At 38.1% G+C, this 26,056-nt stretch overlaps 1 protein-coding gene and 1 pseudogene across 2 annotated transcripts in view; both read right to left on the bottom strand.

Moving 5' to 3' along the window:
- Positions 1 to 7,004: 7,004 nt before the first annotated feature.
- LOC101043128 (CMP-N-acetylneuraminate-beta-galactosamide-alpha-2,3-sialyltransferase 1 pseudogene) lies at positions 7,005 to 8,017 on the bottom strand (annotated as a pseudogene).
- Positions 8,018 to 22,824: 14,807 nt separating this feature from the next.
- Positions 22,825 to 26,056, bottom strand: part of GNRHR (gonadotropin releasing hormone receptor) — a 14,242-nt gene continuing 11,010 nt past the window's right edge. The window contains exon 3 of one of the 2 annotated variants that reach the window (XM_003931893.3): positions 22,825 to 23,274. In XM_003931893.3, coding sequence (XP_003931942.1) covers positions 23,030 to 23,274 — 245 coding nt within the window. In that variant the 3' untranslated portion in view covers positions 22,825 to 23,029. The remainder of the gene's footprint in view (positions 23,275 to 26,056) is intronic. The other variant, XM_010342561.2, reaches the window with a different exon arrangement.

Consider the following 26,056-nt stretch of genomic DNA (forward strand, 5'->3'; position numbering starts at 1 on the left):
ATCATAAGGACAATATGGGGGAACTGCCTCCATGATCCAATCACCTCCCACCAGGTCTCTTCCTGGACACATAGAAATTACAATTTGAGGTGGGATTTGGTTGGGGACAGAAAGCCAAACAATATCATCAGATTTACTGGCTCATTACAAGGAGGGACCGCAGATTCCAGAAGAATCATGGGGTGCTTCACCAAACAGAGGAAGACACAGATTTACAGTAGGAATTTGGGAAAGTATCGGGTTTGGAAGGAATTAAAATGAAGTTGTGCTTTGATAGACTCAAAAGAAAGCAAGGCTGTTTATAAAGAAGTCTATACCACATGTAAACTATTAGTAATGGCAAAAACTGCAATTACTTTTGCATCAACCTCATGTAAGATAGACCCAGGGTTCTGTATTTTGGAAATTGCAAAGTTCTGCCTCTCAGAAGTAGAAGCTATTTTTCTGTATCCATGTGACTTAGATATTCTAGCTAAGAGTGAGACCTTTCCATCTTAATAATAGAATTTAAACAGCTGAGTTTTTGATGATCTTTTGATATTGTCATAAATTCTCTATGATTTTTAGAGAAAAAGGCTTTTCTGTGAGTAAAAAAACCAGTAGTTACTCTAAGTGCTTGTGTGTGTGTGTGTGTGTGTGTGTGTGTGTGTGTGTGTGATTTTAAAGCATCTTCCTGAGAGAAATACCATCTTCTGTTAATTTCACAGCTGGCTTTATTTATGCCTGTTATCTTATACCTGATGAATAGCAAAGCAGATTTTTTCTTTCTTATTCCATGCTTATTTGCTTTTTAACAGGTTCAGGGAAAACTTTTCTAATTTTAGAGAGTTCCCTTTTCTTTTGCTTTTGTGTAATGTTCAAGAATATTATGGTTTGATTTATTTTTTAAATTGATACATAATAGTCACATGTTTATGGGGTATTTTGATACTTACATACAACGTATAATGATAAAATCAGGGTAATTAAGATAGCCATCACCTCAAACACTGATCGTTTCTTTCTGTTAGGAACATTTCAAATCTTTCCTTCTAGCTATTTTAAAATATACAAAATAAGTAAATTATTGTTAACTATAGTCACCCTCTAGTGCTATCGAACACTAGAAATTGTTTTTTCTATCTAATTGTATTTTTGTACCCACTACCCAAACTTTTTTCATCGTCCTTACCCTTAGGATTTCCAGCCTCTAATAACCATCATTCTACTCTAATTATACTGCCATGAGATCCACTTTTTTAGCTCTCGCTTATGAGTGAGAATATGTGCTATTTGTCTTTCTATGCCTGGCATTTCACTTCACATAATGACCTGCAGTTTGTCCACATTGCTGCAAATGACAGGATTTCATGTTTTATGGCTGAATGTATAGATAGCACATTTTTAAAAACCCATTCATCTGTTGATGGACACTTAGGTTGATTCCATATCTTGGCTATTGTGAATAGTACTGTAATAAACATGAGCATGCAGATACCTTTTAAATTTATTGATTTCCTTTTTTGGATATGCTCAGAAATGGGATTGTTGGATCATGTGGTGGATCTATTTTAAATTTTCCAAGAAACTTCCATACTGTTTTTCATAGTTTCTGTACTAATTTATGTTCCCACTAGCAATGTACTAGTGTTCTCCTTTTACCACGTCCTTACCAACATCTGTTATTTTCTGTCTTTTTGGTAATAGTAGTCTTAACTGAGGTGAGATGGTATTTTATTGTGGTTTTGATTTACATTTCCCTGGTTATTGGTGATGTTGAGCATTTTTCATATGTCTGTTGGCCATTTGTATGTCTTCTTTTGATAAATGCCTACTTAGATCATTTGCCCATTTTTAAATTGGATTATTTGCGTTTTATTTTTGCTATTGAGTTGTTTGAATTCCTTATATATTCTGATTAACATTAACCTCTTGTTGGATGAGTAGTTTTCAAATATTTTCTTCCATTCAGTGGGTTGTCTCTTCACTCTTTTTCCTTTGCTGTACAGAAGGTTTTTAGCTTGATGTAATTCCATTTGTCTATTTTGCTTTAGCTGCCTATACTTTTAAGATATTACCCCAAAAATTGTTGCCCACACCTGTGTCCTAAATTGTTTCCTCAGTGTTTTCTTCTAGGAGTGTCATAGGTTCATGTCTTATATTTAAGGCTTTAATGCATTTTGATTTGATTTTTGCATATTATGAGATATAGCAATCTAATTTCATTTTACTGCATATGGATATTCAGTTTTTACCAGCACCATTGATCCCCACTGAATGTTCTTGGCTACCTTTTTTTGAAAATAAATTGAACTTTACTGAATTTGTTTATTAGCTCCAAGAGTATTTTGATGAAGCTAAAGGACTTTTTAAAGTGTAATAACATGTCATCTGCAAATAGGTACAGTTTCACTTTTCTCCTTTACAATTTGAATGCCTTTTGTTTCTCTGTTCTCTACATGTTCTCTCTGTTTCATTGCTCTTTGTGCGTGTTTTTATACCAGTACCATGATCTTTTGGTTACTACAGCTTTGTAGTATATTTTGAAGTTTAGTGTGATGCTGTAAGCTTTGTTCTTTTTGCTCAGGTTTGCCATGGCTATTCAGGGCCTTTTGTGGTTCCATATGAACCCTAGGACGGTCTTTATTTTCCATTTCTGTGAAGAATGTCACTGGCATTTTGTTAGTAATTGCATTGAATCTGTAAATGGTATTGTGGTCAATTTAAAAATATTAATTCTTCCAGTCCATGAACATGCAAACACAAAAACATGTGTTTTTGTGATGCTGATTATTGTCTTTTTGTTTCCAGATGCATGACTCCCTTGATAATTTCTTGCATTGGTTGTATAATGGTGACAAAATTCCTCAGTTTTTGCTTGTCTGGGAAATACTATTTTTTTTTTCTCTCATTTCTGCAGGATAGCTTTATTGGATATAGTATTCTTGGCTAACAATTGTTTTTTCTTTTGGTATTTTGAATGTATCATCCCATTCATTCCTGGCCTTTGAGGTTTCTGCTGAGAAATCTGCTATTTGTCTAATGGTGATTCTTTTATATGTGACTTGATGCTTTCCTCTTGCTATTTAAAAAAATTCATTTGTTGTTTTTGACTCTTGAAACTTTGACTACAATGTGTTTTAGGGAGGACATTTTTAGGTTGAATCTATTTAAGAACTTTTGAGCTTTTTGGATCTGGATGTCCGTATCTCTTCCAAGACTTGGGAGGTCTTCACCTATTTCATTAAATAGTTTTCTATGCCTTTTCTCAACTTTTCTTCCTCTGGAATTTCCATAATATAAATGTTTTTCACTTAATGGTGTCCAATAAGTCTTATGGGCTTTCTTCACTTTTTTTCATTTTTTTTTCTATGATTCAGTAATTTCAAATGACCTATCTTCAAGTCCAGAAAGTCTTTCTTCTGTTTGATCTAGTCAGCTGTTGAAGATCTTTACTGTATCTTGTATTTCATTTACTGAATCTTCAGCCGCAGGATTTTATTTGGTTCATTTTTGGAATTGCTATCTCCAGGTCTTAGGGTATAGGGTTCACTCTTTGGTAGTGCTAGATGTAGGTTGCCTATAGCACCAGGATCTGTGACTCTGAAGCACCACCTAGCAGTTTGGGTCCAGGGGTCACAATGTAGCTGTTATTCTATCCTTAGGGGGCAAGGCACAGACCTTGCCCAACTCTGGAAAGAAGAAGTGCTCTAGAAGTTTGAGCCCAGAGTGCAAGGTATGGCTTTAATTTGAGAGCCTAAACCAACAGGGCTCAGTGGCAACTTAGGTCTCTGGGGATTAGGAATTCTGTAGAAGTGACTCTAGACCCTGAGACTGCGGGGCTCAGCAGTATCCCTCATTCTGTGAGGCCAGGTGCAGCAGCAGTAAGTACCCTAGAATGGGAAAGCATGGCGGTTGTTTGGACCTTCGGGACAGGGAACAGCACAGTGGTGTTTACACTCATTGGAGAGAGGGATATCTCAGCAGCTTATACTCTGGGGAACTAGTCCAGTTCTGGGGAAGCAAGCTACTAGGAGTAGTTTGGCATGTAGGGTGAGGTGTCTCAGCTCAGTCACTACTTTGCTTCCCTGGGATGTGAAGTACTATGTCAGCTCAGTGCTGCAATATGCAGCTGCTCAGCTCAGCCAAGGCACTAATTACCCAGGGTACCTCCTGGGTAATTAGTAATGTGCCCCTTCAGCTCTGACCCACGGGCCATGACTGCCATGGGTGGCACAGGTACAGTTTCCCTGGAATGCATGGCTCTGCCAAAGTACTGTTTCCTCTGGAGGCAGTGTACAGTTTCAAGTTAGGCCCCTAGGGGCAGAGTGCAGCTGTGGCTGAGAGAGGTAGATGGAGTTGTTCTACAAAGCACCATTTCCCCAGGAGAGAATGTGAAACTTCAGCTTTGTCTGAAGGGATGAGGGAAGAGGTATGTGGAGCAGTTCCACTACTGTTTGGCTCCATAGAAAAGAATGTAACATGCTCATAGTGTATCTTTGAGCTGTTGGGCTACTGAGTGGGAGTGGCTCAAAGGTGGTTTAGTCTTCCTCATGAAGGGGTGCCATGACTACTTGGTCCTAGAGCAAGTGATTCCATTTGCTTTCCTGCAGTGGTTCCAGTTCCTCAATGACATTATGTGGTGGGCTGCAAGGGTAGGATACATTGTAGGCTCCTTCTCTTGAGGAGAACAGCTGTGTGAACTCTAAGCAGCTCCCTCAGCTGGGCTGAGTGCCTGTAAGAACTGCAGGGGATTTCACTAGTGAGGACTGTACTTGTCCAAGGTGTTGGTAGATGCCACTGGGATCCTTTTACCTGCGTTTTTGTCATAGGGAGTAATTCTTCTTGGTTTTCAGCTGATCCTTGTTGGAGATGGAGTGACAGAGTCTCAGTGTTTCTTTCTATGCTCTATATGATTTTCTTTCTTTTTTTATTGCATTTTAGGTTTTGGGGTACACGTGAAGGACATGCAAGATTGTTGCATAGGTACACACATGGCAGTGTGGTTTGCTGCCTTCCTTCCCCTCACCTGTATCTGTCATTTCTCCCCATGCTATCTCTTCCCACCTCCCCATCCCCCATCCCTCCCCCATTTCCCCCCGATGGACCCCAGTGTGTAGTACTCCCCTCCCTGTGTCCATGTGTTCTCATTGTTCAACACCCGCCTATGAGTGAGAACATGCGGTGTTTGATTTTCTGCTCTTGTGTCAGTTTGCTGAGAATGATGGTTTCCAGGTTCATCCATGTCCCTACAAAGGACACGAACTCATCGTTTTTGATGGCTGCATAATATTCCATGGTGTATATGTACCACATTTTCCCTATCCAGTCTATCATCGATGGGCATTTGGGTTGGTTCCAGGTCTTTGATATTGTAAACAGTGCTGCAGTGAACATTCGTGTGCATGTGTCCTTATAGTAGAATGATTTATAATCCTTTGGATATATACCCAGTAATGGAATTGCTGGGTCAAATGGGATTTCTATTTTTAGGTCATTGAGGAATCGCCACACTGTCTTCCACAATGGTTGAACTAATTTACACTCCCACCAACAGTGTAAAAGTGTTCCTATTTCTCCACATCCTCTCCAGCATCTGTTGTCTCCAGATTTTTGAATGATTGCCATTCTAACTGGTGTGAGATGATATCTTAATGTGGTTTTGATTTGCATTTCTCTGATGACCAGTGATGATGAGCATTTTTTCATATGTTTGTTGGCCTCCCGTATGTCTTCTTTTGTAAAGTGTCTGTTCATATCCTTCTCCCATTTTTGAATGGGCTTGTTTGTTTTTTTCTTGTAGATCTATTTTAGTTCTTTGTAAATTCTGGTTATCAGCCCCTTGTCAGATGGGTAGGCTGCAAAAATTTTTTCCCATTCTGTTGGTTGCCGATTCAATCTACTGACTGTTTCTTTTGCCGTGCCGAAGCTGTGGAGTTTGATTAGGTCCCATTTGTCTATTTTGGCTTTTGTTGCCATTGCTTTCAGCGTTTTGGCTCTATATGATTTTCTTGAGTTTGTGTGGTCACTAGGGTTTCTGTTACTCCTCTTGTTATTGGTGGAAATATCTGAGTTACCTGCAGTGAATTCATGCAGGTCTGCGGTAACCTCAATTCTTACCACCTATGAAGAAAGAATTTGACTGAGGGGCATAAGGCAGAAAAAGAGACAAAGGTCAGTTTCAGAGCAGGAATAAAAGTTTATTAAAAAGCTTTAGTGCCGGGTGCGGTGGCTCAAGCCTGTAATCCCAGCACTTTGGGAGGCCGAGGCGGGTGGATCACGAGGTCGAGAGATCGAGACCATCCTGGTCAACATGGTGAAACCCCGTCTCTACTAAAAATACAAAAAAAATTAAGCTGGGCATGGTGGCTCGTGCCTGTAATCCCAGCTACTCAGGAGGCTGAGGCAGGAGAATTGCCTGAACCCAGGAGGTGGAGGTTGTGGTGAGCCGAGATCGCGCCATTGCACTCCAGCCTGGGTAACAACAGCGAAACTCCGCCTCAAAAAACAAAACAAAACAAAACAAAAACAAACAAACAAAAAAGCTTTAGTGCAGGAAAGAAAGGAAAATCCATGTGGGCACTGAGGTCAAATGCAGTGTTTAACCCTGATCCTAGGACCTTATAGGCCGGCTCTCCTTCCCATGTCTCTCAGAATATGGTTGTCATGTCTCTCAGAATATGGGTATCTTCTACATTTGTTCCCCAAACCCATCCCAGAAGCCAAAATGATTTTAATGTGTGGAGGTTGAACCTTTCCTAATGTCTCCCCAGCCCTGGGGCAGCAGTAGGGGTACATTGTTCCCACCCAAGACAGGTCCTGAGACCTGCTCTGTCAGGCAGGCAGACCTTAGTGAACTTGCTGAGTAGATGCTGGCAATGGCTGGGTGCAAGATGCTGCCAGAGGCACATGGGCACACAGCCAAGGCTGGTTCTCCAAGCTCTTGGATGGACTGGCCCTGGGAAGATTCTGGGGCTGGAAATGCAGAGGCATGAGGGTGTGTCCATCCTCAACCCTTCACTCCATCATCTGTCCTTGAAGATCTGGATTTTATTGATGAGGCCAAGGTGGCCATCACTTTGGACTCAAAGTCTATGTCATGCACCTCCATCTTGCAAAAAGCCCCTACAGATGGGATGTTCTCCCATTAGTGGTGCCAGTTCCCTTTGCTGTCTTCCCAGAAGCTGTACAAGTCCACGTCATCTCAGATGGGCATGGAGAAGATGAGTAAGAGGATGCCAGTGGATAGGTACCACCCCTGCCTCTGCAACCAGTTGTCGAAGACATACTTGAAATGAAGGCCAGGTGGTGGATCAGGATTTTATCCTGTTTCACTGATATTCACAGGCACCTGGGTGTAGGTGTGGGAAATGGTGCCCATGGTGGTGGGACTTACCACCCACTCTAAGTCAGTGGTCTTGAATGGCACCAGGACCATGTTGATATTGTTCCCCAGCTCCTAGAAGCTCTCAGGGTATACCAGATAGTGGGTGATTTTGCTCCTAACATTGGCCTCGAACCCTGCTGTGGGTGCCTTTTTCATCCTGAGCACAAAGTTGTGACTGTCTATCTTAGGCCCATACGAAGACTCCATCAGGTTGCCCGAGTTGCCCACAATGGCACAGTGCAGGCAGCCCACCAACTTCCTCTCCACCACAGGGTCCACATTCCCAGGTACCACTATGAACTCATGGATGGTGGTGTTCGTTATTGGGCTTCTTCTCTTGCTGGAGCCTCAGCCATCATCGGTAGATGCCATCATCCAAGAGCCTGTTCTGGGCAGTCACCCACAGCTGTGTGGTCAGGTTGAACCTCTCGTCCAACCAGGTCGAGAGTCTGCACTGCTGATGCAGTGGGTACAAGTGCAAGGCCTGTGCTTGATCAGCCTCTTCAGGTTCTCTGAAAGCTCCAGGACCATCTGCTTAAGGAACCAGGTGGTGGCCACCATGGCATGGGAATAGTTCAGAAAGAAGGAAGTGAGGAAGATGAAGAACATGAGAAAGGTGAGCACTTTCAGGGTCTTCTTCTGCAGGGTCATAATCTTCCCTGTCCTGATGGTAGCCTCCCTGCAGTGGGTGGCAGGAACTCTCTCCTTTTCAGAAAATAAAGTACTCTATTCTTTTGCAGTCATTAAAGAGCTGTTAATGTCTCTTGATAAAGCTTTAACCAGTGATTTCTTTACCCATCCAAAGAAACAAAGAGATAATTAATCTCTGTGACAGTCCAGGGTCTCTCAGGAGTGAGGACCTTGAAGGAAGGGTCTTGGTATAGCCGAGAGGATGGCTTCTTTACCACTTCCTTCTATCAGCAAGGTCTTTGTGAACTGTACTTAGTGCCCAGCCCCTATTCAAGCTGGAATTTAAATGCCTCTGATACATGTGCCTCGTGTTTGGGCACAAGACCTCATTTGTAGATGCAGAGAAGACCCTGCCTAAACATTGTCTACACATTGCTCCTTTTCCCTGCCTCAACTTCCTTAAAATGACAAGAGCAGAGCCCTTTTGGGCACTAACATCAGGACTCCTTTTCTGTTCTCTGCTCCCTTGTGCTGCTAGAGCTATAAGCCTATTAAACTTTGCCTGAAATAAATTCCTATTTGAGCTAGTGTTAAATTTTACTTATGAGTGAGCCAAAGAACTTAGGCCTGAGCTGCAGTAACACCACTGGAAGTGGTCACCACTTGTCAGACTTGAGGGATATTATCAATGAGCTTCTGAGCTAATGGTGTAAACCACAACTAAAATTCTAAGCGCCCCTCCGCCAAACCCAAACCATCTGAATGGAGTTCCTCCAGCATTAACATCAACAGAAAAGTCTAAGAAACATTTACAACTCATTCTCTCTGAGGCCCACTACCTTGGAGGCTTCATTTGCATGATAAAATTTTGGTTTCCACAACCTCCTGTTGCAGCCCAGATATTTCCTTTCTGTTGATCCCAGGTCTTTACATAAGCTTAACCAATTGTCAGCCAAACATTTTTTAAATCTACCTATCAACTGGAAGCTCTGCCATGCCCCCCGCCCCCCACCGCCCCGAGTTGTCTCGCCTTTCTGGACTGAACCAATGTACTTCTTAAATGTACTTGACGTCTAATGTCTCCCTAAAAGGTATAAAACCAAGCTGCTCCCCGACCACCTTGGGTACATGTTCTCAGGGTCTCCTGAGAGCTGTGTCACTGGTCATGGTCACTCAAATTTGGCTTAGAATAAATCTCTTCAAATATTCTACAGAGTTTGACTCTTTTCTTCAATAATGGAAACACACGATGTCCAGGTAGGGAGTGAATGAAGTGTTTTCTAAACCCACTGCAATGTGGGACAGCTGCAGAGTACCCTGTACAGCACCTTGTAGACTTCCCATGGCTGCCTGCTCTCTAGGGCCTCATGGGGGCCGCCTGGTGTGCTGCAGGCCTAGGCCCAGCAGGTGTGCAGTCAGAGTGCCTCACCCTCTGCTGGTGATAAAGAAACAATTATTTATGCTAATAGTAAGAGTATGGGAATCCTTGGTAGGACTTTTCTTTTTAAGGAAAAGTAACCCCAAATCATTTTCTAACAGAGAGCAGCCTGTAAAGTTGAGCTGCAGACATAGACAAGCAAGTTGGAAGCTTGTCTGGGTGAATGCCAGCAGGAACTAGGGACTAGACATGTTCAAGATGGGGCTCCATCTTCCCTTCTCAAGCTGCTACATGTACAGTAAGGAGCAGACAAGATGGCACCAAGATCAACTGGAAAGTCCATTTGCATAATGAGATTAGGGTGGGGTGTCCAGCCTTCCCCACTAGCAATGAAACCAATCTTTGAGCCCTATGTAAATTAGACACTGCCTCCTCAAACCTGACTATAATAAAATTGGGAGCATTGACCGACCAGCCGGTCTTTTCTTCTTGGAGACCCCTCTGCCTATAAAAAGGGCTGTTTCTCTTTCTCTTCCCTTCTGCCTATTAAACCTCCATTCCAAAATTCTTGGTGTGTGTCCGTGTCTTAAATTTTCCTGGCATGCAACGATGAACTCCAGGGTATATTCCCCAGGCAACATAGCTGCTTCACTGGGTCAGTCAGGCAGATTAGCAGGCAGGGCAGCTGCAGGCCTGCTCAGGGGCACTAGATGGTGTTCTGGCCTCACTGCCTCTTCCAGCATGTGCTAGCAGCCCAGCTTGCTGATGGCCTCCAGTTGAGGCATCCTGCACTCAGAGAGCCATTCAGCTCTGCTGCCTCCACTGCTTGGGACCAGTTGGGGCCCGCTGGGGCCTCCGCTGCTAACACCACTATCTTTATGCTTTATTACTTGACTTAACTACATAAGCAACAGTGACTGGAGACAAAATATAATAACTTCAAAATATAATAATAAAAATATGTAAAATGACTTTCTAGGCTTTATGGTATAAATGCATCAGGATTTGCCTGCTAATGCAGCTAGACTGTAGTCAGTAAGAGAAAGAATTTTCGAAACAAAGCCAGAGGAGCATGAGCCAAGTTACTTGGGAATTTGTAAATACAACAGGTATTTCAGGTTCAAGTTCAGGGATGATTATCTTTTGCTTGCTGCAACCTCTGTCTCCTGGATTCAATCGATTCTCCTGCCTCAGCCTCCTGAGTAACTGTGATTACAGGAGCCCTCCAGGTGCCCTCCACAGCTTCTGGCTAATTTTTGTATTTTTAGTAGAGGGAGGTTTCATCATTTTTACCAGGCTTGTCTTGAAGTCTTGACCTCAATCAATCCATTTGGCTGGGCCTCTCAAAGTGCTGGGATTACACGTATGAGCTGCCATCACCAGCCTTAAGCTTATTCCTTCTATCATCTCTCTCCATACACACATTCATGCTTATACACATCTATAGGTCATTCTGTTTGTTAACGCCTTTACTTTTATGGTTGAAAATAGAAAGTAATTTGTAGGCACACATGAGTTATGTAGGAGTGATGACCTTTGAAAGTAAAGATGATCTAATCAGATAGGATTTAAATTGATGATGAGCTATGCTAAGATGTGGCAAGTTGAAGGGAATGGACAACTTATACTTCTCTCCTTCTTTCTCCCATCCTCTGAAATCCACATTGCCTCATAATCTTTTCCAGGTCATCCATGCTTCTGAATAATCCACTTATTTCATCTCTTCATCCTTATACATAGTGAACAAAGGTACTCTTGGCATGACCAACTTGTGGTCTAGGCAAGCCCAGGCTTCAGCTATGACCACAGTATTGCTCCACAAGCACACAGCTACATTTATTTTGTCATTCTCTATTAGAACTGCAGTGGGAGGCTGATAATTGATGCCAAGCTTGAAGTCAGAGAGGCAGGTACATATATATATGGAGGGAAGTAGACATAAAGATAGAGAATAAGTATGAAATTTTGATATATATTCAACGCACCATAAAATCTGAGAGAAACACTGATGGAGAATACACACTGGTTGAAAATTGCTTAAGGTTATTGTACACTTGGTGCTCAATATTAAGGCTTCTACATAAATATTATAGATGGCCTCTTTATCTAATATGAAGACACAATCAAAGTGCTAAAGGGTTGATGGAATTGAAGACCTCAGCTTCAGCTAAGGAAAGCAAAGAAGCTGGGTAAATAGAGAATTTTGCTCCTATAATCAACTGACAGAGGTTCTATCAACAGAAAAGCAAAATAAAAACTATTTACCACCAACCAGCAAAAATTCAAGAAAGCCTGAAGACCTGTACTCAGGTCAGCTAACTTCTGAATCCTATCCAACACTTGGTCAATGCTTTCCTTTACAACGAAGTAACACAAGTGATGGGACCATCATGCTCTTGGCATGACCAACTTGTGGCCTAGGCAAGCCCAGGCTTCAGCTATGACTGCAGTATTGTTCCATTGATGTGAAACTACTGACGCCAGCAGGTCTGAAGGATCCCATGAAGTGCTCAATCACCAAAGAATGGAGTTTCCACATCCCGATGATGTCATCTGTTCCCTTGACCTGTCAGCAACCCCAATTTTCCAGTCCCTCAGTCTCCACAATTCCCTTAAAAACCCCAGCCCAGAACTCCTCATGGAGATGGATTTGAAGGTTTTTCCCATGTCCTTGCTCAACTGTCCATTAATCATTAAACTCTCTGCTGCTAACTCTGCTGTCTCAGTGTGTTGGTATGTTATTGCACAGCAGGCATATGGACCTGGTGGTCCTGTAACAATTGATCTAAAATAATCATAATCCCATTGTCTTTGAGTGGATTGACTTAGATGTTGGCATGTGAGGAAATTCTGAACAATAAATGAGGGATACTCTTATAGATGGGTGACTAAAGAAGATTCTTCCTTTTGATAAGAACAGACACACTAAGGAAATATTCCTTTTGGGGTCTTTGGACTTCTTCTATGAGGGAGTGACACTTTCAGCTGTTAGAGGTTTCTCTTGAGCATCATGAAGAAGCTTGAAATCAAAAACTGATAGAGTGAATATGTTGAAGTCTTAAATTCACTGGAGTTCTGAATCAGCTCACCCTGGGATTGGTTATTATGTGAAATAGTAAATGTCTTTTTGTGTAAGCCAATTTTTGTCATGTTTTCAGTTACTTATAGCTTAAAGGATTCTAACCAATAAAGGTAGTATTTTTCTCTATTATCTAATAAAAACCTTGATATAGCAAATGTATCATTTCTGCACAAAAATATCACAAAGAATTTTGCAAAGCTTTGCATATTTTATTTCTCTTAGCATTTATATATAAATATATTTACAAAATTACAGATATTGATATATCTATATGCATAATAAATTATATATAAATTATATTTATAATTAATATGCAATTATATTACATATAAATTATTTATATGTGTATATGTAGCATATATTTTGTATATGTATTACACATGTATATATGTTTAAATATGTCTATATACAGGTATATATTCATGTGTATATAATATATGTATATATACATTATATCTATTAGATATAATATAGATATATTGTATCTATAATATATATATTACATATACACATATATTTCCCTGGAGTATAAAGTAGGCGTTGCTGTGTTATCTTTTAGGAAGAATGATGATATTGTATTAATTCTATCTTTTTCCAGGAGAAAGAAAAATGCTACATTGTTCAAGTCCCAAAGTCTTTCAGCCTGAAGCCAGGAACAATTGTTCAAAGTTTCTCTAGAACATCAAGGAAGGAAATCTGTATTTTACTTTATGTGCAATGGGGAGTCATTAAGGATTTTATGTAGGTGAGTTACCTTTCAATTGTGTTTTGAAAAGAGCATTCTGGCTGCATAGCGGAGAATTATTTATAGGAGAGCAAGAGGGAATCAGTGAGAAGAAATCAGGTGATAAAAGAGATGACAGATTGGATTAGATCAGTAACAGTGGAGATACAAATTTGTGAAATGGAGACTTGGGAAATGGAGATAGAGATTTGGGAAATATTTTGCAGACTGAATCAATTCGACTTTTTGATGGGCTGGATATAAGACACCAATGAAAGGTGAATAAAGGATGAATCCCAGGTTTTGGCTTGAAAAAACTGGGCAGTGTTGGTGCCTTCCTTAAGATGGGAAGAAGAGATGAGAATGTTATTTAGGGGAGAGATAGGGAGTTCATTATAGCATTATAGACTTACTTAGTTTAAGGTATCTAATGGTTGTGCATTTGGAGAAAGTAAGTAGAATTTGGATCTATGAATCCATAGCACATGAGAGATATCTGAGCTAAATATATACATTTAATTATATATATATAAACACATATATATGTATGTTTTTGTACACAGACACACACACACATATATACAAACACACATACATATACAGGATTGAGTAATATTCCCAAAGGAGAGAGAATAAACAAACAAACAAAGAATCCCTAAATATGAGCCCACATAAATGTTAGGTAGAAGAGGAAAAGCAAAAACACTGAGGAAGAACTGCTAGTGAGGTAGGAGGAAAACCAGGAGATGGTTTCACAGAGTTAAGAGTGTCTCAAATAGAGAGTGAATTGGTATAGGATTTTATCACTGTCCAGTTCCACTCAAGTGTTGATGCTGGGCTTTCTTTTCCACACTGCCACCACTCCTTGATGTTCTTCACATGTACCCCAAAACCTAAAATGCAATTAAAAAAAAATTTAAAAAAAGTAACAAACAAATGACAAAAAAGAATTTAAAAAGTACTAGACTGATGAAAACAGGGATTTTCACACAAGATATCATTCACATGAAGGCTCAACACTGTTTTAGGATGATAACTCTTTTCATGAATGATAAATGGATGATATGCAGATATCTGAAAATAGAAGGACATCAGTAGACGGTGAGAAGAAAAACAGCAATGGGGCATCTTAGGGATGTTATTTACTTACTTGAAGAGGGAGGCATGGCCTTCAGACACTGTATGGATGGAATGCTTGTGTCTCTCCAAATTAATCTGCTGAAGCCCTAACCTCTAATGTGATGGTATTATAGGAGGTAGGGCCTTTGGGAGGTAGCTTCAGCCCTCATGATGGGATTAGCATCCTTATAGAAAGAGACCAGTGTGTGCTGTCTCTCTCTCTCTCTCTCTCCCCCGCTCCCATGCGAGATACAGCTAAAGGCAACAATCTTCAAGCCACGATGGCCCTCACCAGAACCCAGCCATTTGGTCACCCTGATCTCAGACTTCACAGCTAACAGAACTGTGAGAATTAAATCTATGTTTAATCACCCAGCATACGGTATTTTGCTATAGAAGCCCACCCTGACTAAGATTTCAATGTAGCCTCCATGTAGTTTCCTGGTGGTTGGCAATCTCCTGACTCACTATTTTGTTATGTGATCTGTCCCAAGTCAGTCTTTCTCTTCCCATATCCCCCTACTCCATTATTCACCCATCTGTGGCCAAGTCTTCCTCCAACTGAGCTCCTTGTAGAGGAGTGAACAATTGTTTGAATATTAAAGTAAGTCAAGACGAGAGAAATCTCCATTTCTTTTGATAATAGGATGATCTTTGGTGAGCTTAGGAAAAGTTTCAACCAAGTAGTCATAGAATGATCCAAGTTAACATGAATTGAGCCGGGTGCAGTAGTTCATGCCTGTGATCCGAATACTTTGGGAGGCTGAGGCAGGCGGATCACTTGAAGTAAAGAGTTCAAGACCAGACTGGCCAAAATGGTGAAACCTCATCTCTACTAAAAGTACAAAAATTAACTGGGTGTGGTTGTGCATGCCTATAATCCCAGGGAGGCTCAAGCAGGAGAATAGCTTGAACTTGGGAGGTGGAGGTTGAAGTGAGCCAAGATCGTGCCACTGCACTCCAGCCTAGGCAACAGAGTGAGACTCCATCTCCAAATATATATATATATATATATATATATATATATATATATATATATATTTATGAGGCAAGTTAACAGACATTGAAAATTAAAAGGGACGTTAAGAAGGGGAGTTACCTGGTTTGAACAACTTGAGAAGTTTTCTGTGAAGGGGAGTTTAGAAATGGTATGAGATGAAGCTGAAATTCAATACATGGTTGAAAAGGATTTTTTTTTAAAAGATTCAGGATGAGAAAGCATTTTTACATGCCAGTGGGAATAATTTGGTAAAAACAGGGAGATTGATGGCGTAAGAGACAGAAATAGGGAATAGTTGAAGAAAGTATGTTCTTAAAGTGTAAGAGGGTAAGATAGGTAGAGTATAAGCAGAGGGGTTCATCTTTAAGAGGAGCAGGGACAAGTCTTTCATCAGGATATGAAAATACAGAGGAAAAAAATGTAGTTTAGAAAGATTTAAAATTTGGTAGTGGGAATTTAAGAGTGCTGTCCTCTGATCAATCTTTGTCAATTTTTGCATATTTATTTCTTTGGAATCTGTTTTCTATTGAATTTGAGAGTGCTATTCTGTTGATGGTTTTATTTTGTCAATTAGCTGGTCATTGAATATTTATCTGATAGCAGTGGACTTGGGAAGACTTTGAGGAGTTGGTTCCAGGAACTACATCTATTGGGGTAGGCAGCTGTTGTGGAGGAACCAGCTGTTAATGATAGAAAGTCCATCCTAGCAAGTAGAACACAATTGGCATGTTTAGTGATAAATAATGGAAAGTTCAGAGGAGCAACTAGTCATGGAGGAAGAAATGGATTAGAGTACAGCAAGATACATTCTATCAGGTGGGTTGAGCATAGTAATTAGCAATCTAGAATTAGCAATTTTGGTATATAGACTGGTATATAGTTTGCAGCAGGAATGCCTGCCATCAGTTAGCTTGTCTTCCCCAATTAATAGTGGTTTAAGAGCACACTTTAGGCCAGATGCAGTGGCTCATGCCTGTAATCCTAGCACTTTGGGAGGCTGAAGTGGGTGGAGGTCAAAAGTTTGAGACCAGCCTGACCAACATGGTGAACCCTCATCTCTACTAAAAATACAAAAATTAGCTGGGCATGGTGGCAGGCACCTGTAATCCCAGCTATTAGGGAGGCTGAAGCAGGAGAATCACTAGAACCTGGGAGGCGGAAGTTGCAGTGAGCCAAGATAGTGGCCATTGTACTCTTTCACTCCAGCCTGGGAGACAAGAGCAAAACTCCATCTCAAAAAAAAAAAAAAAAAAAAAAAAAAGCAGACTTCAGTCCCAAGAATTAGAGTAAGGCAGGACCCTATCCTAGCTTTCTGGGAAAATCATTGAGATGGTAAGTTTGGCATAGAAAATAAGATGTGAATCACTTTACCAGGACTGTCATGTTAATTTGGGAAGTGGTCTTACAAATAATGCAGGAGTTTAGTTCCTATTTGAAGGATCTATAATTTCTGGGGTCTGAAGTTTTTATATGGGTAGGCTCTCTGTAAGTGGGTATAAAAGGAAATAGTTTGCTAGACAAGGTGGCCCATGCCTGTAATCCCAGTACTCTGGGAGGCTGAGTTGGAAGGTTTGCTTGAGGTCAGGAGTTATAAGATCAGCCTGGGCAACATAGTGAGACCCTGTCTCTACAAGAATAAAAATAAAACAAATTATCCAGGCATAGGAGTGCACGCCTGCAGTCCCAGCTATTTAGGAGGCTAAGGCAGGAGGATTGCTTGAGCCCAGGAATTGGAGGTTGCAGTGAACTATGATCACACCATTCCAACCTGGGTGACAGGACGAGACCCTATCTCTAACAACAAAAACTAAAACATTTTACTGAAAATACCACAAACATCATTAAATCTATAAAAATAATGTAACATTTTATTAATAACTGCTTGATATAACTCTGAAGTGCTTTTTTTTCCAAAATATTTTAGCTGCATGCTACTTGATTATATTTTAATATAGCAATATTTTATGTTTTTTATATATTGATAGCTTTGAAAACTTTCTTTCAGTTTTACAACTGTTTATTACTAATGACATCCTAGCATGAAATCTGACACATTGCAATGCATAAAAAGATGTACTTGCTGTTTTTAGTACTGCTATGGTTTTGTGTCTTAGAAACACAGGAATTCTCATAAATTAGATCTTGCACATTTCCAACCAAAAGAAAAATACGTAGGGGAGTTTATAATTGTATATGCTGCTGCATTCTTCAGTGTACTTCTGAAAAGAGAGAATTTCTATTTTGACTAGGATTTGATAAAGACCAAATCTCTTCCTTACACTTTTCCTGCTAAGCATATTAGGTTTCTGTAATATAACAAATGACCACAAACTTAGTGTCTTAAAACAATGCATGTTTATCTCACAGCTTTTATGGATAAGAAGTCCAGGTACAAACTGTATATTTTTCTCAGGATTTCACCAGTCTATAATCAAGGAGCTTGCTAGACTGTGTGCTTATCTCGAGGTTTGACTAAGGAAGAAACCACTTCCAGGCTTTTTCAGGATGCTGGAAGAATTCATTTCTCTGTCTGACTGAAGGCACTAGCTTCTTACTGGCTGTCCATTGGAGGCTACTCTCAGGTCCTAGAGGCTGTCCACAATTCTCTTCCGCATAGTTCTCTGCAAAGGCATTTACAACATGGCTGTTTACTTAAGGGTGAATTTCTCACTTCAGTTTGCTAAGATAGTCTTATACAATACAATTGTAACCACAGGACTGATATCGTAGCACGTTTGCTTGATAATGTAACCTAATCAAGGAATGACATCTTATTAATTTGCCATAGGCAAAGTATGATTGAAAGCAATTTACAGGTTCCAGTAATGCTCAAAGATAGGGGATTACATAAGGGTGTGTCATTCTGGGAATTACCTTTGGGTATGCATGTGCAATAATTTTCCACAGAGAAGCTTCTGTACTTTTTGTATCTTTTTTCATCCTTACCACTTCCGTGGTTCTGTTACCGTATGTCTAGACACATTCATATAATGATATAACCTCTGGCCCTACACTTCCTGTCCCTATGCCAGATAAGTCACTATGGTGGGTATTTTTTCCAGTATTTTTCCTGAAACTTTCTTGCAATGCTTAGCAATGACTTAGCTCAACATGAAAGTGACCAAGAACCACATACTATCCCTCCAGAGTCAGTCTAAAGATATTCTTCATTCAACTTCTCCTTGTCTGGATCCCCAAAATACACATGGCCATCCCAATACCACTTCATGTGAGGGGAAGGGTGACAGAGGAAAAGTGAGAGTGGAAAGAGACAGTCTTAACCAATTGCAATTAAAATATCCTTTTTTGGTGTGGATTTTAGAAAAACATAACCATGTGAAAACATATTTTCCAGGGCCCCAGGAGTGAGCTGAAATGAGTGAGAAACTTGGAAATTAAGTTTCTTGAGCTTTTTAGAAAATCCATTTTAAGTTGCCATTTATTTATTAACTAACTTGACAATTATTCTCTGAATCTGAAGTGATGGCCAGAATTTTTTAAAGGTAGGAACATTTCTTATCCAATGAACTAGTTATAAAAACAAACAAATAAATGAAGAAAAAAAAGCAGGAGCCAAGAGTTCCCAAGAAAGTAAGTAATTAGGCAGAACCTATCCCGTATACATCAGGTAAATATTCTAACCACTGGAGTTTAAAAGACTTAGATTTAATTTATTAAAAACAATGAAAATCTGTTCCTTTCCCTTAGAGTTACATTTATTATGCAGTCATTTATTATGTATTCAGAGCTGCATTTATGTTTTATGCATTGCATTTAAATTATGTGCTACTTAAGTTTTTAGCATATATAGTCTAAATTTTGTTTTGAAAAGTTAATTGGTGATTATGGCAGGTACTGCAGTTTTCTGACCCAAAAGGTCAGAAAAACCTCTTTTTCTCTCTTCCTCCTTCCTACCCCAAAAATAAAAAATAAAAGCCTTCAATTCTTTTTTAGTTATCAGATTGTTAAGTGTTCAGGGAAACTGAGCCCTGTCCCACAAGATGAATTATTCCCTTAAAGTGTTCAGGTAATCTTCTTTGCTAGTGATTTGTTTAGGGTCAGTCATGTTTCTCTGTTCTGGCCAATTTAAGGGGAAGTACTGAGAGTTATGGGAAAGAGAGAATCGTAATGAGAAGTCATTCTTTCTACCTTTGGCCCCTTGAATGGTGACAGCCAACTTCTAGTCAGAAAAGAAAAGCCTAGTAGAATCAAAGAAACTGAGTCAAAGCTCTGAATTAACTGATTCTGCATGCCCAACTCTGGACATCCTATAACGTGAGTTGGAAAAAATGCCACTTCGTTTGACATTTTTATTTCTTACAGCAGAATGTCTTCTGATAGAAACAGTGATGTATAAAATAAAAGTCAGACAAACATACACACATATAGCATTTATTGTGTTTTTTCTTAATATACACGCAATATGAATTCATTTTGGGAATTTGGAATTACAGAAATTCACAGGGAAGAAAATTTTTAAGAAATCACGCAGATAACTATATTAATACTTTTTGTATATATCTATTGCTGCTATGCATACATTTTATATGTTACATAACTTTTAAAATTAGACTAATTATTTTAAACTTGATTCTTAATACTCTTAAAACATGATAAGCATGTTTAGACCAGATTGAATCTGATAGTTTTTTTCTTTTTAAATATTTTTTATTCATATGAGCACAATGTGTAGTAATTAAAGAAGCCCAAAGCATTGGTTCAATGTAGGAAAGTACACCACAGGTAAAATAGATGGAATTCTAGAAGTATTTTAACTGTCTAAAAATATTATGTCTTTATGACTACCACCTAAGTTCTAAGACAAGGTCTCTTTCAGGATATATCTAACTTATTTATGCTGTGTTCCCTGGTGGAGAATGTTTGTGGTACCTCTCCCAAAGTATTTTTTTTAGCTACTATATTCCTGTTGAATAGGCTTAACTTGAACTAATGTAGACTTTGTTCAATTTATTGTCATTAGTTAATGTCACTTCTTTACTAAACTGAATTGCTAAAAGTAATTCAATTTTTAACTAGTTTTATAGGCTAAGTAAAGGAAGAGAAACCAAGATAGAATCTCAACTATCTGATATATTAGATTCACTCTTTAGAACATTTTATTTTTTCCAAGGAGTCCTCACCATTTATTATAATAGGACATAAAATAAATAATTATGTCAATTATGAAATATTGTCTGTTGAGCAGAATATCTTTAAAACCCATATTTATCTTTGGAGCTATAAATTTTAGTTTATACATTATAATTTATGGACCACAATATGAATATTGAATTATTTCTGTTTTTTATCACATATTGAACCTTAAGAGAGTTTGTTAGTTTGCAAACAATAATTAAGTATATTGAAGCAATCTTGTTTCAATATTAACATTTTTATGTTTGCATATAAACAGATTAATACATTCTGTTATATTTTTATTTTATTAGACTCCATTATAAATACTCAAAGTCAAATAGGAATTCTTAACCTTTTTTTGTGCTATGAGCTGCTGTGGCAGTCTGGTCTATCTCTCTCAGGATTGTGTTTTTAAATGCATAAAATAATTTATAATACTAAAATTTAAAAATATACTGAAATACAGTTGTGTGTGTGGTTTTTTTTTTTTTTTTTTTTTGCATGGACTGTAGGTTAAGAACTTCTGAGTCAAGATTTTGAATAGCCCTTTATTTAATGTGTCAAAAAAAATGCTCAAGGAAATACCTCAGAGAGATCCATAATGAGCACACAAGAAGAACCAAGCTGAGATACATTCATTAAACACATATAATAAAGCCCTTAGATTGTATCTGTACAAGTGTGTTATTTTTGCCTTTAAATCCAGAAGAATTATCAGTTTAGAAATAATATATCATAGAGATTTAGAGAACATTGATTTTGTTTTAACTTATTTACATCCCTGTGTTATCTATGAGAACTATAAAATCTTGGAATGAGTACAAGCCAATTTTGAGCTGTTTAGCACACTACAGATTTTTAGCCTTGCCCAATTCAACTGTAGAACTGGGCCATGAATTAACCAATTAAAGGTATGAGTTTAGTAAAAAAGAAGCTATGAATGAAAGGGTTAGTACCCAGAGGCAGTTCAAGCGAGACAGAATTGGAAAATAAGGTAGGATATGAAAAAAAACAGTAACACAACACTATAAACCTGAAGTATAAGAGGAGAAAATCAAAGAAAGAAAGCACTTACCATTAGTTGGCAATTTACTTTCCATAATACCACACACCTGGAATATTTAGAGATTATTTTTTATTTCATCTTTTGTGTGGCACTACATAGCTCATGTTAATATAATGGTATCTTACCTATTTAAAAAATGTTAAATATTTTAATTTAAGACCCTCATCATGTTTTTCACATTAAATGGATATTATACTGCCATTATTTTCATCCCTTCCCGTTTTTCATGGAAGAGGTAGACACAAACCTGAATTAAATAAAAAGGTGTTGTTGTGCAGATACATTTTGGAAATCATACAATTTAAAATGAATATCAGTAGGTGTTAGTTCTGCCATGGGCTGCTGTGGTGGTCCAGTCTATCATCTCAAGATTGTGTTTTTTTAAATGCATAAAATAATACAAATAGAACTAAAATAAAAAACCTACATGGAAATATAGTGTTGTGCTTAGACTGTAGGTTAAGAAAGGCTACATCAAGATCCTTCCCTCCTTCCCCAACACACTCTGTCTTCTTTGACCTGTACAGACTGAAACTGTAGTTTTCTCTCCAGAGTTCCTTTGTTGTATCAAGCATCTTTTTGTTTGTGCATTTGCTTAATTTTGTTTTAATTTTTCTGTTATTTATGAATTATGGATTTAGTAAGATCTGGAGATAGACAACAAATTCTTCACATTATTAAAATAGAGGGCATATTATGCATAGAGCATACTCAGTATGGGCATTTTCTTAATGGCATTTGAAAACATTGTTATTTTATGGCAGTTAGTTACCACAAACTCCATAGACTCTACAGCCTAGAGGAATGTTCCAAATCCCTGTCCAAATCTTAACCCTTCTAAAATATCTGTTTATATAGAGACACATCACAACCTGTTCCACATAAATGGGATGAAGGAGAACTACTCATAGTCTTGTCAGGTTGCTGGAGTGGTTGGTGGGGTTGGTTCCTGACTTCTCCAAATGTCAGAATGCTTTTGAAGCCAAAGAGGAAAACAGATCAATTTTTTTTTTTTTTTTTTTTTTAACAACAGAAGGGAAAATTGATCTCATGGGCAAGAGACTCTGTGCTCTATGTATTACATAGCATAAGACTCTAATTGCTAATATGCCTCTTTTGGAGAAAAACACGAAAACATGCTGAGTTTAGAACTGTGTTGTGGTTTCTCACTTTTGTTTTTTTGGCATCCTTGTGCCTTAGACTGCATGTGTTTTAAATATTTGTACACTGTTATGCAAAGAGAAAGTGGTAAGACACCTACATAATGTATTATATGAGGTCAGAAAAGGCAGAGATTAATTTAGAAGCTTATGATGAAGAGAAAATATTTTAGTATTTTTCCTGAAGTTTTTGCCTTAATAATTGAGGCTCTGAAAATGGAGTTTCTAAAAGAATAAGAATGATAACTTAAGTGTAAATCCTGCTTTGTTTGTATGTAAACATGTTGGAACATTTGTGTTCATCATTCCCAGATGATGATATTCATTACTTTGCCCTTTTTCATATGACTTCTTGTGTAGTCTATCAATCACAGAGAAAAATATCCATAGATAAGTGGATCAAAGCATGGGTTTAAGAAAGCAAAGAGAAAGAAGAAGTGATTTACTGGATCTGACACCCTGTTTAACATTTCAGGATCAAACCAATACCAAATTCCTAGGACATAGTAGGGAGTCCAGCAGACAGTAAATGAAGTGGCAAATGCAACCGTCATTTTTAGAGTCCTCAGCCTTGCTCTTGGTATATTGTTCTTGGACTGATTCAGTTGTAGTTCTATTGGATAGAGAAAAGAGAAGGTGTTTAAAGATCAGTTTTCTCACAAAACCAAAGTGGACAAAAAGGAAAAGAGCATCACTAATTCAACTTAATCAGGAAATTTCCAATATTTTAAATAATAATAATTTGTTTGAAAAGAATGGTTTTATAAGAGTTTTCCACTATGTCAAATAATGAATAAAAAAGATTGAAGATGATAGTGCTCTTATTTCTGCCAAACTAATGTGGATTTGAAATATGTGGTACTCAAACTCTTAACATATACATTTAAGAGAGTAGATGGGGTTGAACTGAGTTGAATTCTTTTGTTTAAAAAAATTATTATTTTATTTTAGTATGTATTGGGGGGACTGGTGGGCTACATGAATAAGTTCTTCATTGGTGAGTTCTGAGATTTCGGTGCACCCATCACCTGAGCAGTGTACATGTACCCGATGTGTAGTCCTTTATCTCTTGCCACTCCCCACCCTTTCCCCTGAATTTCCAAAGTCCAATGTATCATTGTTATGCCTCCACGAGTCTTTGTCCTCATAGCTTAGCTCCCACATATGATTGAGAACATATGATATTTGGTTTTTCATTCCTGAGTTACTTCACTTAGAATAACAGTCTCCAATTGCATCCAGGTTGCTGCAGATGCCATTATTTGATCCCTTTTTATGGTTGAGTAATATTCTATTATATATATACACCACATTTTTTTATTCACTCATTCATTGATGGGCATTTGGGTTAGTTTTATATTTTTGCAATTGCAAATTGTTATAAACATTGATGTGCAAGTATCTTTTACATATAATGACTCTTTTCCTCTGGGTAGATACTTAGTAGTGGGATTGCTGGATCAAAGGGTAGATCTACTTTTAGTTCTTTAAGCAGTCCCCACACTGTTTTCCATGGTGGTTGTACTAGTTAACATGTCCACCAACAGTATAAAAGTGTTCCCTTTTCACCACATTCCTGCCAACATCTATTATTTTTTAATTTTTTGATTATGGCCATTCTTGCAGGAGTGAGGTGGTATCACATTGTGGTTTTGATTTGCATTTCTCTGATAATTAGTAACATTGAGCATTTTCCCCTACGCTTCTTGGCCATTTGTATATCTTCTTTAGAGAATGATCTATTCTTGTCCTTTGCCTACTTTTTGATGAGATTGTTTTCTTTTTGCTGGTTTGTTTGAGTTCTTTGTAGATTCTGGATATTAATCCTATTATTAATAATAGGGCTTAATTAAGCATCTATTTATCGTTTTTTTGTTGCATTTGCTTTGGGGTTCTTGGTTATGAAGTCTTCGCCTAAGCCAATGTCTCAAAGGGTTTTTCCAATGTTATCTTCTAGAAACTTTATGGTTTCAGGGCTTAAAGAGATGAGAATCCAGTTTCATTTTTCTACATGTGGCTTGCCAGTTATCCCAGCACCATTTGTTGAATAGGGTGTTCTTTCCCCACTTTATGTTTTTGTTTGCTTTGTGAATTCAGACTTCAAAACAAAATTATGTTCACTGAGTATCTATGCCACTAAGGATAGCAAGTATCATGTGTGAATGAAAGTGTGCTAACCCGAATTATCTATCTCAACTGTTTGCTGCTTTCTGTGATATCTGAAATCATTTCACTTTTTATATAAACACAGCCTTTAAAGTTCATAGGTTAGACTTGTGAAGAAATTTACTGGAACTTAATGGAATTGCTGACTTTTAACAGTCAGACTGCTTACCTGAAATTTTGGACTTAGTTCTTAAAGGTAAAAAGCTGCAATTTTGAAGTGCTCAAAATCTGTTCTTGTATTTCATAATAAGAACGTCTCTGTTAAGTAAGAAATACTCTTTACACACTTTTCTTTTTTATGAGGGAAACAGACAATGCTATTCAGAAATAGTCATTTTAAAACTTCTCATTAATTGGTCACTGAAGAGTAGACATATAGAGGAAAACATTTCCATGCATGGCGCCTTATATTATGAAATTATTTTTTGTCTAGAAGTGTTAAAATAAGTAATTTATTAAATACAGACTGATTATGGATTTTTGGCAGACAAAATTAATTACCATTTACTGCGTGCCTTGCTAGAGGCTTTGCTCCTTTCACACACTATTCATTTAACCCTCAATATCTGACACATCAATTTAAAATTCAAAAAAGCATCTTGGCTTAGCACAGTGACTGAAAATGAAAAAATACCAAGACAACCACAACATGTCATGCTTTTTCCTCTTTTGAAACATTGTCATAGTTGATAATTTGTTGACTGTTTATGACTTTTCTGCTATTCTGTGGTCTCCATGAAAGCAGGATACTTACTAGATTTTTCTTATTCACCATGGTATCCCCACCTAGCACAGTTTCCAGCAATAGTGAGTAGTCAGTATGTATTGATCAAATAAATAAAAGAATAAATAAATAAATGTGTTCATAATATTTATTGTTTCCTGCGTCTGCTTTTTTGTATTTTTGCTTCTGTACTGCTCATATTTCTTCAGATTAACCCCTATTTAAGATTCACCTTCCTATTTTCTTTGTTCCCTTCTTAGATATCGCTTATAAAATAGACTCTCTCAAGATAAGATTTTGAAGGCAAATTGGTTTTGAAGTATACTTTTTTGGGAAATATTAAATACCATTTTGTGTTGCCAGGTGGAAATTGCTCAATTACTTATTACAGAACATCACCATGATTCTTTTCTTTGCTCTTTTTTTTTTTTTTTTTTTTTTTTTCTTGAGACGGAGTCTCACTTTGTTGCCCAGGCTGGAGTGCAGTGGCACCATCTCAGCTCAC

The sequence above is a fragment of the Saimiri boliviensis genome, chromosome 3, assembly GCF_048565385.1.
Source record: "Saimiri boliviensis isolate mSaiBol1 chromosome 3, mSaiBol1.pri, whole genome shotgun sequence".
NCBI classification, from domain to species: Eukaryota; Metazoa; Chordata; class Mammalia; order Primates; family Cebidae; genus Saimiri; species Saimiri boliviensis.